At 38.6% G+C, this 19,709-nt stretch overlaps 1 protein-coding gene across 1 annotated transcript; it reads left to right on the top strand.

The window, feature by feature from the left end:
* Positions 1-575: 575 nt before the first annotated feature.
* LOC108254972 (heparan sulfate glucosamine 3-O-sulfotransferase 6) lies at positions 576-19,661 on the top strand. The gene is made up of 2 exons (XM_017450519.3): positions 576-1,362; positions 16,661-19,661. The coding sequence occupies exons 1-2, from the start codon at positions 899-901 to the stop codon at positions 17,277-17,279; spliced, it is 1,083 nt and encodes a 360-aa protein (XP_017306008.1). The 5' UTR covers positions 576-898; the 3' UTR covers positions 17,280-19,661.
* Positions 19,662-19,709: the final 48 nt, after the last annotated feature.

Here is a 19,709-nt window from a genome sequence, read left to right as displayed (position 1 = left end):
TATATTTTTGGCTAAAATATTCACTGCCCCTGCTGGAAGTGCTTTTAGCGCACCGCGTGCCTCCGGCGCAGCTTTATGTCATTCTCAGCCAAATGATATTCGCCTTTACACGCGTTTCATATTCCAGCTGGAGACTAAGGCATTAACCAAGTTCAAAGAACCACAGAGTCTCTGAGGGGCGATGGATGTGGGTAACGTGATATGCATTGTGTAGTGAGGACACCTTAGACTATCGCGTCAGGCTGCGCATACCTGTCTGTGGTTCGAGTTTTAATAAAAGTGGCAACATTTAGAGAGGAGAAACATCTTTCATAAATAAAGTTGGAATAATCCAGTACTGAAGGCGTTCAGTAGTGAGGATTTTGAATAGGTACAAATGAGAAAGACACACTCAAACACACTCTCCATATAGAGTTGTATTTTGGGTTAATAAAAGAAAAAAATAAAATAATAACTTGATTATTTTTGATCTTGTGCATTGTGCGCATTTCCATAACTAATATTTGGACATGTTTTATCAAAAGGAAAGAATGGCTTCGGTGGCCTTTTGATCTTCATGCCTTATAAAGGGTGGAGACTTCACTCAAGGCGTGGAAAGCGAGACTTGAACGGTGAGAATGGTTTAAACTTATTCCTGAACTCAGAGAAAAGAAACGCTGAAATATGCCACATGCCACGAAAGCGAAATATGGGATCTATCAACAGTCAGATCTGTCAAAAAATAATGAATGGCATTGAAGCTGCGTGTTGATGAATGATTTGGATGAGAACCCAGGACTCTGTGAATGCACATTCGAAAGAAAAAAAGAAGAAGAAGAAAAAACTTCTTGTAAACACCTAGTGCATAAATCATTGCACTATATGTAAGCATGTTGGCAGGTGCTCATTATCGCAACACATGGGATGCAGTGTTTGCAGGACTCGGCTGAACTCGGGCAGAGCGCTGTCCAGAGTGCCGCTGTCTTTTACCATGCTCTTGATTTTTCTCTATCTTTTTCACTGCTTGAGTGGATTTTGCGACTCGGCACCAAAAATCACGGATGGACAAAATCTGATGAGAGACCACGTCCCGGGTAAAGTGCACGCAGTGCGCGCGGAGCTCCGCTGGAACGGGACCGTTTCCGCGCACGTTAGCGCACTCTCGGAGCTTCAGGAGTCGGAAAACGGCGGCGGGGAAAGTGGAATACCTGTTTCAAACACGTATGGAAGTAAGAGATTTCCCCAGGCCATCATAATTGGCGTGAAGAAAGGGGGAACCAGGGCACTGCTGGAGTTTCTGCGCGTCCATCCAGATGTGCGCGCTGTGGGCGCCGAGCCGCACTTCTTCGATAGATTCTACCACAAGGGTCTCGAGTGGTACAGGTAACACAGCATGCATCAGAACTGTGTGTTATGAGTGTGTTAGCGCATCTCAAAGAAGCTCAAGGATTGCTGTGTATTAATGCGACTTCTCAGAGGGTGGCTTCGTGGTTAGCAGCCTCACACCTCCGGGGTTGGGGGTTCAAATCCCACGTCCTGGAGGTACGTGGGAAAAAAAGGGGTACTATGCTTCACTTTTCCCCCAGCTGGAATGGAACCCTTAAGGGTGTATACTTTCATACCTTTGGTGTTTATCTTTTACCTAAAATTTCATGAAGTGTACATTTAAATGTTCACACACACACACACACACACACACACACACACACACACACACACACACACAAATTAAAAGTACAACAGAGCTCCTTTACTTTGTTTTAAAGGTACACTACATTCACATTACCATGTTAAAGATACATAATACAGGTACAAAATACTGTATGTACTCTAGATGATATCACCCCAGTCATTAGGGACAGGTTAGTTCTTTTTTTTTTTTTTGTCAGAGTATACTTTTATTTGTTAAATACCTGTTATCAGGATTGTTTCATTCAGAAATTTGTGTTAAACCAGTTGTATTATGACCAATTTTGACAAGGAAAGTCCAGAGAACAGTGAATCGTGTTGGAGGCTCCTTTATGACCATGTGTACATGCATATAACCATCATTTAGCCTTCAGAAAGTGGAGGGTTTTTATAGCAATTATAGCCGATTTAAAACTTTTTTTTTATTTCCTGTATGAAAATATCAAAATAACAACCCAATATCCAATCAAGTTTAAGAACTTACTCCTAGAATAAGTAATAATAGCCTGTGTACACACATACCAGTAGTTTATAGACCGAATTTCAGTTTGAGGAAGAAGAGGGGTTGTGGTTAGCTAGCAAGTGCTATCTCTCATGGACAATGTTTTTTCTGTTGTTCTTTTACACATGATTTTGTTTCAATAGAAAGCACATGTCAGCTACAGGCTAATTAACAAGAGACCTACTATTTACAGCACTCCTTGGTGCATGTTGACATGTAGATGTGTACAATTATGCTGTTATAGTCCAGCCATTTCCTAATTCACATTCCTTAACCAATGTTTTTAAAAAATATGGGAATATCAAGGGCACTTAGTAAGATGGTTGAATACATATAACCATTAAAATCACTTGGACAACCTTTTCATCATTTCTGATGTGAAGTGCTTTTTAACTATGGATCTAATTTTGCTTTAGCTGGCAGGCTGTGTAACAAGGTTGAAAAATTCATAGAAAGTCATATATAGTTTAAAAAGGAAGTAAATACACAAGCCTGACAGCTGCACTTAAGGCTGTACCTCACTAAACATTTGATGCTCTTCAGACTTGTTACTACATGGATGATGAAGGCTGGTGAACACAAGCTCAACCGCTGATATAAATAAATAAGATTATGTCTTGCTAAGTGTGTGTGTGTGTGTGTGTGTGTGTGTGTGTGTGTGTGTGTGTGTGTGTGTGTGTTTGTGTGTGTGTGTGTGTTTGTGTGTGTGTGTGTGTGTGTGTGTGTGTTGATAGGAGAGTAATATAACTCAGCACTGGGAAAACATGGAAACTCAAAACTGTAAAGAGTTGTAACTACTGTGTAAGTGATAAATCCTAATGGAAAAGATGACCAGAATGACCAAAGCTGTAATTTTATCATAGTTCTTCTCGGCTGCTAAGAGCAGTGGATGGAACCACTGGTAATGGTCTCCAGATGTCAGTGGATCTTACAGAACCTTTTGGCTAAAGAGAGTCTCCTTGTTTGCCTAATGGCATGACTGTCTGTCTTGGCAGTGGACACATGTAGGCAGCGGGAGAGAGAAGAGAGAAAGAAAGAGGAGATAGCTACTAATTCAATGTTCAGAGCAGCAATTTAGTCTCACAAGGCGTCTGTCACCTTACACTTTTGAAAATAAGAAGAACACATGGTAGCATTTTGCCGCTGATAATTTTAGTGCACCCTACATTCCCTTCTCCCACACCTCTCCCCCACAGCTCTCATCCACTAGATGTAGTAGGAGAGGAAGTGTTTGTGTGGAAATTCCTGTGGCAGGCCTAGCATCCAGAAGCCAGAGCACAACACTGTGTGTGTTTTAATTGCTTGGATAGAGCTGAGCTGCAGTAGTGGGAACGTCACTGGGAGCATTTGCCTTAAAAAGCCACCAGACTCCCCCTCTCTGCATGGCAACCTTATTACATACAGATGTGGTGAAGGCAACCATACAAACCATACATTTCATGGTGCTGATGTCTGAAAGGGTGTTTCTGAAACTGACTACTGCTTTCCTTTCATTGGAGGCATCAAAGGGTAGAAGTATGAAGTGTGCAAAGTGACGGGCCAGAACAGATCAGTGTGGAGTTTGACGGAAATAAACACACTCACAGCTCTGATGAAAGAGTTGCTAGACACAACTCACTATGACCTAAAGAATGAAACAAACTCAGCAGACTCCATGTAAATGAACAAGAAAAGAAGTGAAGCACCAAGAGATGTGTTTGTTTAAAAGTTCAACTCACTTCCTTCTAAGCAATTAGGAATCTGTTTTTATACTTTTTTCTTCTGTCACTAAACCAACATGGATAAATGGCATTGAGCGACCCTCAGCCTGCACTGTGTCAACGTTAACTCACCGCACCATTGCATCCCGTGCTTCCTTTACCAATTTGAGAGGGTCCTGACTTGTGGTCATGCATGAATGCACACACGATACTGTAAGCTCACAATACCTTCTTTAGACTAAAGTGTCAAACGCTTCTCTGATCATCTGTGATGGGAGTTCATTCAGCCAGAAGTAGCTTCATTTCATGACAGTATAGTGTAACATATGGCCACCTTGTCAAAAAGGCAGTTTAAATGCGGTCTGTCAAAGCTTGAGAAGATTCTCTGTGATTGTTTTGAGTAAGCAGATCACTGAAAGTGGGGGGTATGGTTAGCACATTTGCCTTGCACCTCCAGGGTTGGGGGTTTGAATCCCACCTCTGCTCTGTGTGTGGAACTTGCATGTTCTCACTGTGCTTCGTCCAAAGGCATGTGTTGTAGGCTGACTGGCATTTCCAAACTGTCCGTAGTTTATGAATGTGTGTGTGATCCAGGGTTTCCCCTACTTTGTGCATCAATTTTCTTTGGATAGGCTCCAGGCTCCCCTGCAACACTATATAGGATAAGCGGTACAGATAATGGATGGATGGATGGATGAATGGATCACTGAAAGATGTCTTCATGCAGATTTTGAACAGTGTGGTTAAATTGTATAGGCAACAATTAATAGATTTATCTGTACAGGTTTGTGAGAATTCACCAGTTTACTCTTGAAAGGTTTTGTACATGCTTTTTGATTTGCTGATTGTCACTATCATGATGTTACAGAAATCTACAGAATTATTAATTACATATCAAGTGCCAGGCATAAATAGGAATATAAATTTGTAACTGAAGATCGGGGCAAATAAATCTAAGACAACTCGTCAGATGCCAAAGAAATGACAAATATCAAAATCTCACCCGACTGTTCAGTGAACACAACTGTGGATGAGTTTGGACTGTATCATAGAGCTGCCAGAATAGAGAAAGCAATTTATCAACAAAAAAAAAAAAAATACTGTTCATGCCATGCCATGAAAGCAGGGAAAACGCCCAAATGTGTCTCTAAACATCTGTCATTTAAAACTCTGTCTCAGTTGCGGCCAGCTTTGTTCACATTTCTGAAGGCTTACTTGTATGTGCATATATAAGGCCTTTAAAACAGAGCCACATAAGAACTCTGCCAACTCTGAAACCTAAACAAAAGGCCTTAATGGGTTTTCAGTGTTGGTTCATTTGGTTTTAGAGGGTTTTGGAACAATGCTTTTCATAGGCCATGGAAAACGGCACACATGCAAACAGGAAAACCACTGTCTTTCATGGAACGGCCGTGCAGCTGATGCCTTAACAAACTTTACTTCATTCAGCTCTCAGGCATTTCTTGTGTGGAGTTAGTTCATTAAGTCATTTGTTTTCCTGTCTTTGGAAGACAATTTCAAGGCCATGAAAAACATGGTTGCTTTACACTCTATGCACATTTCACCAGCACAGTAGAGCAAGCATTTAGACGTAGCTGAAATACTGTATGACGGACTGAAAACTAATAGCTGGCATTACAGATGCAGTAGGAAAGTTACTCCAACAGGGATGGAATCTTTTGACCAAAGACTGGGCAGTGAAATGGCAGCTGTAATCCAGATTTCAGAGTTTCCAAAAAGATAATTGGCACACCATAGCAGGAGCGAGTAGTGGTTGCGCTATGATCTGTTTTTCCTGTTTCCTGTGTCCATATGTTTTGCTTTTTTAAACTATTTGGAAAGTGACTGGAGCAATTATAGTAGTTTTTGCTGTTTGAAACCTGGATTACACTCAAGAAGCTATTGAATGAGGATGAACAATGAGGCAGAGTAATGTCAGAGAAGGTCAGGAAATCAGCATGGTATTTCATTTGGAGTTAAACTCCAGAAGGCTGAAGTATTACCTCTGACACTTGAACAGGAACGTGACTAAAATATAATAATACGTATGACATGATATTGATCATTCTGCATGACATGCATGAAATCCGGTCCACTTATTGTTCTGGTCATATTGTATCCAAGCCTTCAGTGAAACCATTATATGCTCATATACAGTTAGTCAGAAGTTTAGGTTATTCCTGGTGTTTAACATAAATACAACTTTTTCACAGAATAGAGGAGGTCTTTAAGCTACAAAGATTCTTAATTCTGGTCTGGAACCACCAGATTCACTTTTTGGCATGTACAGTTACTACAGTAAATGTGAAGTATTGGATCGGATACTACATTAGCTCCACAGAAGTGGTTCAGGAAAATCTAATTCTTAGCAATGACAACACATTTCCGATACAGATACGCATGACTACTACAGTAAAATCCTCAAAATGAAATGTGGACATTAAAAAGGCATTCATCCTCTGTCTACACTGGATAGCCTCAGGGACTATTCTGTCATTAAAATTATGCACCCCACACCACATGCATTGATCATGCATGACTTGTATTGATCAGAACAGATTCATTTCTCTCTTTGATCTTAATATGAACGTCAGATTGATTAATGATGAGTTCCACGCTTGATGTTTGGAATGAATTCAGTTCAATCTGTTAATACTCAGGTAGCAAGTATAACATCCTTGCAGGTTTTGGCATGGGTATAGTAACCTTATAATCTTTACATCTGGTATAAAAATATGACTCATACGATATACAACTTCTAGTGAAGTGCTGATAAATTAATTTACCAATATCTAGCACCTATCTTAGCACCTACACACAAAAGAACAAGCTTTTTTCCCCCAGCAACATTCAATGCCATGCTAACAAGAAAAACAGTGTAGAATTAGTGAACCCAGCGAACGTTGGACTCAATGTTCCAGAATGCAATGCAGATACTGTATACAGTGTATTTGAGCTGAGCTATGGCAGAGATTCAGTTCAACTAGTTACTGTAGTGATCTACAAGATGGTGAGTATGATGGCAGTGACAGTGGTATTAGGATAAAAGTTGAAGCTTTGGGAGCTGATTTGTTCGAGCAGAGTGTACAGATGAGGAGATGGGAAAGCTAGACAGACTAAATGAATAAAGCTCTGCTGCATCGCTCTCTTTAGGTAGAGATGAAACAAGAGCTAAGTCCTACTGGACCTAAACAAAAGGCACAGCAGGTAGTTGAATTGTGGGTAAGGGGAAAATATGCCAATTTATGTCAAAGAAAGAAGCTTAAGCTAAAAATGCCAACTCAGAATTTCATTTTCAAATAAACCTTGGAAACCACTGAAAATGACGTTATTAATAAACATTAATATGCAAGTCGTTCAGTGTGGATTTTCCTATAATACTGTGATTGTTGATGATTATGTTTCTTATAAATCTGTTTCAGTGATGTCCGGGCAAAGCTGGTTGACATGAATGTCTAATATAAACAGTTTAATAACCTTACAAAAATGATACCAGAAAGCACACGTTCTCTAACGTCAGTAGACTTTGGAAAGGTTTAACAGTGAAGGAAGTGGTTTTTGTGTGGCGTCTGCTTGCACATCATTTGAGATGTGTCTGCTTTATAGAGGGAAACACCATGGGAGCCAATATTCTCAAACCCATATGGTCAGAATTACCATTATATGAGGTGTATTGTGGTTCATATTTCAGAAATATCCAAGAATTTTGAAGAGATCCCAATCACAAGCTCTCTGCTAATCCAATGGCAATAAATCACACAGGAAGAGATGCTTATTGATGAGGGGGGAAAAAATAGGACTAGCCAATATGAAATGTCAAATCTCGCTGATGCTCTGTTGCCATGCTTGGTTGGTTTGCCATGCCCACAAAGAATAACATTAGGTTAGACTTGAGGAAAGCGTTAAAAAAATCAACATGCAATGGCAAAGTGCAATTGTACTATTATATATACACTTGAAATTCTATTTCCACATCATAGGTACCACAGAGTATATTATATACATGTTTTATTGTATTGGTATTGATGCCGAAGTAAAATATAAAGAAATTTTGTTTCCTTTATATTTAACTGTAATTGTTGTGAAATGTCTTCAGCGATACTTCCTGACATTAAGACTGCAGTGGTATAAAAATTCTTAGCATGGCTTCTTTAAGTCAAAGATGTTCCTTACCACAATGGCATGAACATACATTTCCTTTTCTTGTCTCTGTGTGGTCCTCTATGGGTGTTGGCACTTGGGACATGAGATATTAAGTCATACATCATATTTTGGGTTGGAACCACGGTCTCAAAATTAATGTTTAGCACCCAAATAGAGGACCCACTGTGTCACTCGAATCATGGTTTTTGTCCCATGTCACTGTGAGATTGGGAATTTAAGAAAAAGTCTCCTCTTTTAGGAGTACAATTGATTGGCACTGTTTCTTCTTTGAGTTATGAATTTGAAACACTATTCTGTTTGACCCAGTAGCCTCTGGAAGATTGCAGCTAGATCTGAAATGATGTTTTGAATATTCTCACGGTGCCTATTTATCATCATCATCCTCCTCCTTTAGGCCATGTTTGTCCTTGTCCATCACTGTTCTTGCATCTCTGGCGCCTCGTCATGCCTGACTGTCCAACACATCCTTTTTTCTGAAGATGAAACTTGTGAAACAAGCTGCAAACATGTAAAACCCTATGCACTTTCTAGGTTATCACTAAGTTTTAGACTATAAGTTTAGAAATACATGTTAAATCTATAATGGTTCTTGGGCTTGTCCCTCAGGGAGAGCCCTTAAGTTTTCTGTCAAATCCAACAACAAAAGTCTCTACAAAGAGTGTTCTAAGTAAAATCCCATTGGGAAGCAAAGTGCCCTTAACTTTCCAAAGAACACTTGAGGAACCCTGTTTCTTAGAGTGTACTATCCTCTCTCCTTGTCACATTGCACTAAGTTTATTCCATCCATTTTCCATACTGTTTATCCTACGGAGTCATGGGGGAGCCTGGGCCCTATCCGAGGGAACTTGGGCCACACTTGAACACACACACCCATTCACACACTATGGACAATTTGGAAATGCCAGTCAGTCTACAATGCATGTCTTTGGAGGAAAACTGGAGAACCCAGAGTAAACCCCCAAAAGCACTGGGAGAACATGCAAACTCCGCACACACAGGGCGGTGCCAGGATTTGAACCCCCAATCTTGGCGGTACGAGGCAAACATTCTAACCACTAAGCCGCTGTGCCACCCGCTCAATTAATGCTCACACATTTTGGAACTGATAACCATTTGCTCTGATAGACATCCAAACATTTCCATCACATTCCCATTGGCTTTAGCACCCTCACTGAGAGAGGAACATTTTACCGGGAGCAATTTATGGCCTGTAATAGCAGTAGTGTCAGCAGTGCCAACAATTGTTCACACACTAACTTGTCTGTAAAGTGATTATCATGTTGACATTGAAAACTTATTAGAGTTCCTGCCAACTAAAATACAGTCGTGGGCCTTTATAATTGCTATGTATTTAATGTCAACACTCCAACAACAAGTGTTTGATTCTGTGCCACATTTCAACACTGTAAAATCCTAAACAGCAATATAAAATGTCCTTGTATGATTCTAGGGATACAGATACTGTATACCATTTGCACACATGATCATAGTAAACACTGTAATAAGGTAGCAGTTACTGTATATTCTTACATGCAGCGTAGTAGAAGTGACATCATGCCTCAATTTGGGAGAAGTTATACAAGACCGTGGCTCTCATTTTAGGGCATTTAGGGCATGAATACAGTTCAAAAACAAAACATCTGGTAGTTGCTGAAATAATAGCCGTATTATTTTATTTTGTACTTTTCACAAGCGTACGTTTGGTTGTTTCTCAACTGTTCCTCATATGCACTTAGATTTCTCATGCTTTTCAACACACCAGCTTTAGCTGGCTAAGAAGTAGTGACGATGGCGTTTGGCCCTTGGTGATTAAAGTGGGCTAAATGGCTAAATACTAGGGAATGAATGGTGGTGAGCTTTTATGAACTTGATGGAAAGAAACTCTGTAATCAGAAGCAAATTGCTCGCAATGGGATGTAGACTCGTATTCTCAAAACAGCAGGACGTTGTCTGCCTAACAGTACCAGTCAGCTATTTCCCGGTAATCTACACTCCATATGATCAATGACAAGATACAAAGTTGTCCAGAATTTATGATGAAAAATAAGCACTGAACTTTAAAAAAAAAAAAATCCACCCAGAATGACTTGGATATTAATATGTACTATATAATTAATATATGATCTTCATTTGTGCAAAAAAAAAAAAAAGATTAAATTCTTTCTTTCATTTATATATTAGTGTTTTCACTTTGGCTGCATTACCCACATATCCCACCTTTTTACATTTTTGATTTTAGAAGCTAACAGCGAGACCCGACCAGAATTGCTAAACACATCACAGATATTTCTATGTAATGTGTTTCAGGGTGGAGTTTTCCTTTAAAGGTCTGGGATTTCACAGTATGAGGAAGTTAAGTAACACTCAATTTTAAGGAAATGGAGTTATGCAGTAAGTTCCGAATAACATGATGTATGTGTAATGATTTGGAAATCAGTCCATAATAATATAGTTAAAAAGTCTACACAGTGTGTCTTCATCAATTGATACATTCTGGTGATATTTTTCATAACATGTATTGGATTGCACATTGGATGCATAAACAAGTGCAACGTGGGGACAGACATGTTTTAAATGTTTTTAATGGTTAAATGCTGTCACACTACATCATTGTCACAAATTTAAAGTTGAAAGCCATGCTGTCTATTTTTTTTTTTTATTTTTTTTTTTTTTACATGACATAGTCTTTTTCATTGCAGTATGTTAGGAACAGGTGTGCAGCTGTAGTTTGTATTTTAACTGTGACCTCTAGACAGGCTACTGGACGCACACATTCCCTACTAATCTATTTTTCTAAAGTGTATTCTCAGTGTAAAATGTAAATCTTTATTTTTAATCCTGTGAGAGAACAAGTAATGATTTTTCTTGGTGCCGTGGCCACATTAATTATGAATGAATTCACCTAGACAGCTTTCAGTCAATCCCTGATGACTTATCAGAGGACTTTTTAGAGACACTGAAGAGGAGATCAGGGACACAGACATGCACAGACATGCAGTCACATAACCTGGATCTCTTTTAGTCCTTGTCTTTGCTTGTCTTCCACCTCACACCTCGGAGACAGACACATTGATCTGCAGCAGTTGAGGCATAGAGACACAGAAACACAGATATACAGTATGATCCTATATTAAGGTGAAGGTGGTATCTGTACTCCATCCATCCATCCATCCACTATACCGCTTTATCCTTTTCAGGGTCACAGGGAAACCTGAAGCCTATCCCATGGAGCATCGGGTACAAGGCAGGGTACACTCTGGACGGGGTGCCAAGCCATCGCAGGGCACACTCACATACACACTCACACACCCATTCATACACTACGGACACTTTGGACATACCAATCAGCCTACCATGCATGTCTTTGGACTGGGGGAGGAAACCGGAGGAAACCCCTGCAGCACGGGGAGAGCATGCAAACTCTGCACACACAGGGCCACAGTGGGAATCAAACCCCCAACCCTGGAGGTGTGAGGCTAACCACTAAGCCACCGTGCGCCCCGTATCTGTACTCATCTATGATAAATCAAAGATACACCTTTTACTTGCATGAGGATCTTCACAAATTGGCCATTCCAAAATATTTAGGACATTTCAAAAATGGACAGCACTCTGGATGTAAACGTATAGTCTTTTGCCTGTTATGTAAACTTCCACCACCACTAACAAAGCATATTAATATCCAAATGCACTAACTCTAGATAGAGTGTTTTCAGTGGTCAGTCTCCAAAACCAATATTTATGTAAGCAAGAGATCTGTGCATGCCCTTGATATAATATGCCCACAACATGAATTTCTGTCCATGTTCACCACCACTGACTTGAAGCTGACTTCCCATCATGACCACTGTCAAAGTGATCTAAATGTCACTAATAAATCATATTGAAAAGAAAACATACAGTTCTGGATATTCACTAACAAACAGGGCTTCATGAACTCCATGTGGTAACTATGAATAGGGTTATTATGGTATAATTAGTGCGGTGGAAGGGAATTAAGTAGTAGTAGCACTTTAAGTAGCAAGATTCTTTCAAACTTGGGCTGGAATGATGTGAAAAGCTGAGGATATTGTAAATGTAAAATCTCATAAATCTATAAATCTGTATTTATAAGATTCAATCTGGTTCCTAAGTCTGTAAATTAGATGTTTCATACCAAATATTGCCTTAAGATATAAAAAAAATACAAAGTCATATCTGCCTTGACCTCATTGAGGGTCAAAATCTTATGACTCAGTATCACAGAATTAACAGATAGAACCTTAGAAATACAAGATGTAATGCAAGTATTAAAATGATCCCTTTTACTTCCTATAATTTATCAAAAGAAACATTTTTATATTTTTGATTTTTTAAATGAAGCATAAAAGTAATTTATAACAAATTAAGTACATGAAGTAAAAAGAGTTGAAATCAAAATAACAAGTAAATAAAAAAGAAACTTAAAAAAATACTTCATGCTCATTTTGTTACTGTCAAATCTCAAGGCTAAAACCACCAATGCTGAATAAAAAAACAAAGCAAAAAGTAACAAACATCCAAATGAAAAATCACTTTTCTAGTGGCCAAGCTTTTTATTAATCAAAGAATATATGTTTGTAATATTTGACCATGTTCGTCTTAGATTTGACAGTTAATTTAGACATTTACTGTAACTGTTTCATGCTTGTATTTGTTATTTGTTCCAACTGACAGTTTCTACTGAAATCCTAGTAGAACTGGTATGTTGGCTATTAAAAATAGTAGGCTATAATGATGTTTTAAAAATGCGCCGCACCTATGCAGTCAATCATCTACAGACATAGCATTAATGCCATAATAAGGTCTTGTCCTACAGGTCTTGGCCAAGTATCCCAAAAGCATCGCAGCACAAAGATCACTGTTACATGGTCTCAATTGTGAAAATCTCTCACAGTTATGATGATATTCATTTTGTGACGTATTTGTGAAACTATGCCATACTTTTTTCGCTTGGTGTCTTCCGAGACATGGAGGCATCACATCCCTTACACACACACACACACACACACACACACACACACACACACACACACACACACACACACACACACACACACACACACACACACACACACACACACACACACACACACACACAGTAGGAGCCTGAGAGAGCAGGGACAGGGAGCAGGAAGTCTCAAGAAATTACTGTTAAGTGGTTCTTGTGGCTTTGTGGTTTTTGCTGATGAGATCCTTATTGAGTGGAGTACTGTTTCACATGATGTTCATAAGGCCCCTTTAATCCCACCGCATGCAGAACTTTGGCACACGCTTTCTGTTGAATCTGCTGGTAGGAGGAGCCATGTTTTGCAGTTAAATTAAGTGAAAAGTGCTTATATGTAAAATTCTGAACCTTTGATTCCAAATGCAAAGGCTTTCTCAGACCTTGGGGATTGCAGTGATGTATTTTAGGTGAACAATTCATGTTTTGTTTAATTGATTCAACTTTGTGCTTCACTTGCTTGGCTACAGCTATGTTACATGCACCATGAGTTCTGTTATCTCATTCACCATTTTTGCAGGGCTTAGACATAACTTGGCATTAAACCTGTTGTTTAGAAGGCTACTTCACCCAGTCTAACTTTTTTCTCCTCCTCAATCTTTTAGCTATGAAATCATAGCTTATCAGAACTTATTTATTTTACCGTTATTTCATTATCAGGTAATATCATGAGCTACTTTATTGTGCTATATAAAGATATACAGTTATGTGAAAAAATAAGTACCCACCATGGAAATTGTTGGCTTTTTTAACATATTTGGACAAGCAAACATTTGATCCTCTTTGAAACAGTGCCTATTAATACAGTTGATATACTTAAACAAATCCACAAGGAAAATTAGCTTTTTCAGTCATTTATTCAACATAAATATCAATAGTTGTCGGTATCTTCTGCGGAAAAAGTAAGTACACCTATGGTCTCAGAAGCTAGTATTGCTCCCTTTAGCAGAAATAACTTCTTGTAGGAGTTTTGTCCACCAGACTCACTGGAATTTTGGCCACTCTTCCATGCAATATTCTTTCAATTGCAAGATGTTTGAGGGATTTCTTGCATGTACTGCATGTACTTTCAAATCTCCCCACAACATTTCAATGGGATTCAAATCTGGGCTTTGATTAGGCTATTCCATAACCATCCATTTCTTCTTTCTCCATTTCTTTTTTTTTTGGTGGATTTTCTAATGTGCTTAGGATCATTATCCTGTTGAAAGGTCCATGGTTCAACTTGAACTTTTTAACAAATGGTCTCACATTATCTTCAAGCACATTGGGTACATTTACATTTATGAATGTTGCTTAATATACATTGCCCCTTTTTGAAATAAATAAAAATATATAAGCACTCTTTGATACGATGCAGAATTCATAGTAAAATCAAAGTCCAGTCCCTGAGGCAGCTTCTCCCCAAAAGCTGTCTTTGGTCTGCAACAAACATGTCTGCTTTTGCTGTGGAAAAGAACTCTATCTTTGATTCATCTGTCCAGAGAACATTATTTCAAAAGGTCTGGTCTTTGCCTAGATGCTCATTGGCAAACTGTAGTCTTGCAAAGTCTTTTTCCTGGCACACCTCCCATGCAGGTCAAATTTCTGCAATCACTAATTGTAGAAGCACGCACTTTGACACCAACAGCAGATTTTGTGATGAAATTTTGGGCTTGCATCAGACAGTCTGCTCTTGGGCTGAATTTGGGACGGCCAGTCCTGGACAAATTGGCAGTCGTTTGAAATCTGCGCCATTTGTAGATGATTTTCCTTACAGTGGAATGATGTATTTCAGATAATTTGGAGATCTTTTTGAATGCCTTGCCAGACTCATAGGCATCCACAACCTTTTTTCTGAAGGCCTTACAGAACTCTTTAGATCTTGGCATGATGACTCCACACACCTTAATAGCAAAGGGAACACCAGACACTAGATATGAGAGGGGTATGAATAAGACAGGTTCCGCCTGCACTCCCTAAACAGGTTCTAATCACTGGTACCCAATCTTGAACACCTGATTCTAATCAAATATTTGCTTGTCCAAATATGTTAAAAAAGGCAACAATTTCCATAGGGTGTACTTATTTTTTCACATGACTGTATAAACTATACTTACTGAAGCACAAGTATTTTATGACTCAATGTAGTTGTTTGCCACTTATTCAAATAGACAAATTTAAGTGCAAATATATCAACAAAGTTACAACCAAGATCAACCAAGATGGAGGTTTGAAGACAAATTTACTAAATATTCCACAGTACATGAAGGAATAAGTAGTTAGCTATGATTCATTTTTGTGAACCAGAGGCCTAATTGTTTATGATATTTATAATCAAAATTCCTAGCATATTATTATTATTATTATTTTACATAAGTCACCACTTGAATGAACACTGAGTGTTAATTTTTTTATTTTGTCTGAATCAACTTTTTACAAATTTAAACCAACAAGAAAACAAAAATATGTGGTGAGGAGAAAGGGTGGGAAGGGGTGAGGCTGGTAACTTAAGTGGAAGTGATTTATTATTCATTGCCTAACCTTTCAAAATCACAGAAATCAATCAATTAAAAAAAAGGCTAAGTCAGCAATGTAAATAAGCAATTTAAAACTCAACAGTAGTTTTGAGCACTGTAGCTGTAACAGCATTTTCTTTTTGTTTTCAGTTTCAGTATCCAGAATACATTCCATTGTACTCCATTGTACTCAATCTCTGCTGTCTGGCTCTCAGTTTCTGCCTTGCATCTAGCAGCTCGTATCTCAAACAATGCTGCCCAAAACCCAAAATATATTGCGTGTTTGGTTCACTTACTTCATTTGTTTTGCATCAGGTTGATTATGTTTTTACTGCAGTTGAACCAAACAAGAGTTCACTAGAAACTGGACCGAGGCTAACTACTTTAATTCACACCTAAGTGTAAGTGTGATTGTGTATGATGTGTATGAGAGTGTATTGTTCATACCTGCCCAGAATAAATGCATCAAGGCTCACAGTGGTATAAAAGAGGTTCTTATAAGTCTATACAGTTTTAAACTGTTTTTCATGTAGTTGTTTAGTTGTTTTAGCAATTACATGATCCCACTATGATTCAACTGCTACATCACAGTGTAAGAAACCAGTTTAATCTAAAACCCATAAGAGTTGTGTCTCTGGAAGAACTCTACAACAAGAGTTTACAGAGAAGGTTGAACCCATTCAGAAAGAGAAGAACCTTTAATTATTCTAAGAAACCATTGCGGAACCTTGAGGACTATTCCTGGAATTGATTATTTTAGTGAACTGAGTCGTGGAGCATGTTGTTGCAGTGTGTAGCATTGCTGGCTCACTCCTCCAGGGTCCCCAATTCAAGTTTCTCATGTTCTCCCTGTGTATCCCCAGTTTCGTCTTGGTTCTCCAGTTTCCTCCCACCCCCCTCAGGGTGTATTTCCACCTTGTGCACAGCTGCAGACCCACGAAAACCCTGACCAAAATAAAACACTTACTGTAGATGAATTAATCAGTGAATGAACTAAGAAAGATCTTGAAAAAGAACTAAATGCCCAGTACTAGGATGCACAAATCACATCTAAGATCTTTTATTTCCTGTTATGATTTATACACTGAAATCTTCCATTTTGCAGGAACTTGATGCCAAGGACCCTTGATGGCCAGATCACAATGGAAAAGACACCCAGCTACTTTGTCACCAAAGAAGCCCCTTCCCGTCTGTGTGCTATGAACTGCGACACCAAACTCATTGTGGTGGTGAGGGATCCAGTGACCAGAGCCGTGTCTGATTACACACAAACTCGGACAAAAAGCCCTGGACTTCAGTCCTTCCAGACACTAGTGTTCAAAAACTGCAGCTTGGGAGTCATTGACACCTCATGGAGTGCTGTGCGCATTGGCATGTACGCCCAGCACCTGGAAAACTGGCTCCAACATTTCCCGCTCTCCAGCTTCTTGTTTGTAAGTGGGGAGAGACTAGTGAGTGACCCAGCTGGTGAGGTGGGACGAGTGCAAGACTTCCTGGGTCTCAAGCGTATTGTCAGTGACAAGCACTTCTACTTCAACCAGACCAAGGGCTTCCCATGTCTGAAGAAGCCAGAGGGCAGTAGTAGGCCACGTTGCCTGGGGAAATCCAAGGGTAGGACTCACCCTCACATTCCAACAGATGTGCTTCAGAAGCTCAGGGAGTTTTACAGACCCTTGAACCATAAGTTCTATCAGATGAGCGGCCTTGATTTTGGCTGGGACTGAAGCTTTGAATGGGGAGTTGGCTTAAAAAGGCAACTTAACAAATGCCATTTGCACATTTCAGTACATTTACTTCATTTACACACTTTTAAAAAATCGAGGAAGCATTAATTAATATAACCAGAGGCAATCCTAGATCATCCCATGGTATTAGAATGTTTAGTAAGTATTCAACAGGTTTTAATATGGTTCATTAGGTCTTCTGGATCCTAATATTATGCAGTGCACAGCATACTGTATATCATGCATATTGCAAGGTGTTTCCTTTTATTACTCACTTTGTAAAATGGAAGCAGTGTGAGGTAGAGTCATTTAACCAAAAGTATTTCATGAATGATACACTGCATATAGTAATATGCCTACACTGAAATGTTGATGATGAAAAGACTTAAAATAGATTAAAATAGCTAAATATTCAGATTGTTATGTCATGCACAGCATAATTCAGTCCTTTCAGACCTAGTGTATGACAGTAGGGACTTTACAAGACATATTGTTTTCTGGAAGGGTTGCTGAAAAGGTTATCTTGTACTGTATATTTAATTGTTTTATGTAAATATATTTATCTATAGCTATTATATTGCATAAGCATTCTTTGACCACTATTTTAGACTTATATCATTTATGTTTCACACCAATAATATTTTTTTGATTAGCTACTATTGATACAGAATAATATGCTATTTGATATTCAGCTGGGGTTACTGTCTGTGTGGAGTTTCCCCAAGATCTCTCAGTGTCTGCCTAGGTTCCTTCCGGGTTCTCCAGATTTCTCCCATTTCCCCAAAACATGTAGATGGATTGGCTACTTAAAATTGGCCCTAAGTGGGAATATGCATGGACATGGTACTGTGCAATGGGCTCACATCTTATTCATATCTCATATCCAGCCTCACATCCAGCGCTCCTAGGATAGGCTCTGGATCCACCACCACCATGACCAGGAAAAAGCGATTAGTGAAGATTAATGAATGAATGAGTGAATGAATGAATGAGTGTTTCATAGAAAAATTATGCGCAGTGCAATCTAATTTGTGCAAATCAGACTTGGCTTATATACGCAGTAACTGTGCTGCACATATTGTATACATGTTTTGTCATTTACACTGCTATGTAAAAAGTTCAGTATTTTAAAAAAATACCTTGTAGTTTTCAATTCGATCTAATTTGGTCTTTACACAGTTCCTACTAAAGTCTTTTCAGTATTAGCTACAGTGAAATACATGGAATCAAATTGGAAATACAAATGCATTAGACCCAATACAACACAACTTTCCAAGCTACATAATACCTCGAATAATGTATGTCCTTTCTGCAGAGGATGCGTGGGAATAAAAAACAGGGGAAACAAAAGATAAGCCTCAGGCTGAGCATGTGTAGCATCTCCCTCTGTCCCCTTATTCCTTTAGTCTTTCTTAGTGATGTATAATGTGCTTAGGCCTCTAATTATACAATATTTCAGAAAAGCATTGTCAAAAACATTTGTTTTTCCCATATCTTTCTCTTTTTGTGTGTATATGTATACAGAAAAACAACAACTCCATTTTGTTTGTAGATGATGTACAACAGAATATGTCAGAACTGTGACAAACTTTACATACAGCATTTTTGTCTTCTTCCTTTTTCTGAACTTCTGTTCTATAACTGTATGTGTATATTACGCTTTTGCCGCATGCTCTGACTTCTGAGGTAGTTAGTTTTAACTAACTGATTTAGGAAACATTTTCCTGCAGTTTTCTGTAATTTGTGTAAGTTTTGGCCATAGAGGATATTAAATTTTCAATTCAATTTTATTTGTATAGCGCTTTTAACAACGGACATTGTCTCAAAGCAGCTTGACAGAAACATATAAACACAGAATGGAGATTTTAAGTGTGTGAATTTATCCCTAATGACCAAGCCGGTGGCGACGGTGGCAAGGAAAACTCCCTAAGATGCTATGAGGAAGAAACCTTGAGAGGAACCAGACTCGAAAGGGAACCCATCCTCATCTGGGTAACAACAGATAGTGTGAAAGGAAAATAAAGTTCATTATGGTTTTTATATGAAGTCTGTTTGTTGAACTAGTTAAACTGCATGTGGTAATTGCAGCAACCGTAGTCAAATGTCTTGAGTAAACAAATATGTTTTCAGCCTAGACTTAAACACTGAGACTGTTCCATATGTACTGTACATGTACAACCACAGCTTACACAAATTACTCAAAACTGTACATGAACATATACTGTACATTGCTAATTTTCTTACCTCATTAATATTGTTGTAATGTCATATGCATATGATGTACATGGAGGACCAACTATGTCTACAGTAAATGTAAAATAAATAAAGTAATAATTACTAATAAGACCGTGAATAAAACCAATTATTTCAACTATTATACAATTATCTATTGCCTGTATTTTCCTTGGTCATATTTGATCTATTAATAAT

The sequence above is a fragment of the Ictalurus punctatus genome, chromosome 2 (genome assembly GCF_001660625.3).
Source record: "Ictalurus punctatus breed USDA103 chromosome 2, Coco_2.0, whole genome shotgun sequence".
Lineage (NCBI taxonomy): Eukaryota > Metazoa > Chordata > Actinopteri > Siluriformes > Ictaluridae > Ictalurus > Ictalurus punctatus.
This window is presented reverse-complemented; position numbering and strand designations above follow the sequence as displayed.

Bases quoted from the DNA above. Each gene is read 5' to 3' on its own strand.
- LOC108254972 (XM_017450519.3), top strand. From the start codon at position 899: ATGGGATGCAGTGTTTGCAGGACTCGGCTGAACTCGGGCAGAGCGCTG. The intron at 1,363-16,660 runs GTAACACAGCAT...TCCATTTTGCAG, and splicing joins AAGGGTCTCGAGTGGTACAG to GAACTTGATGCCAAGGACCC.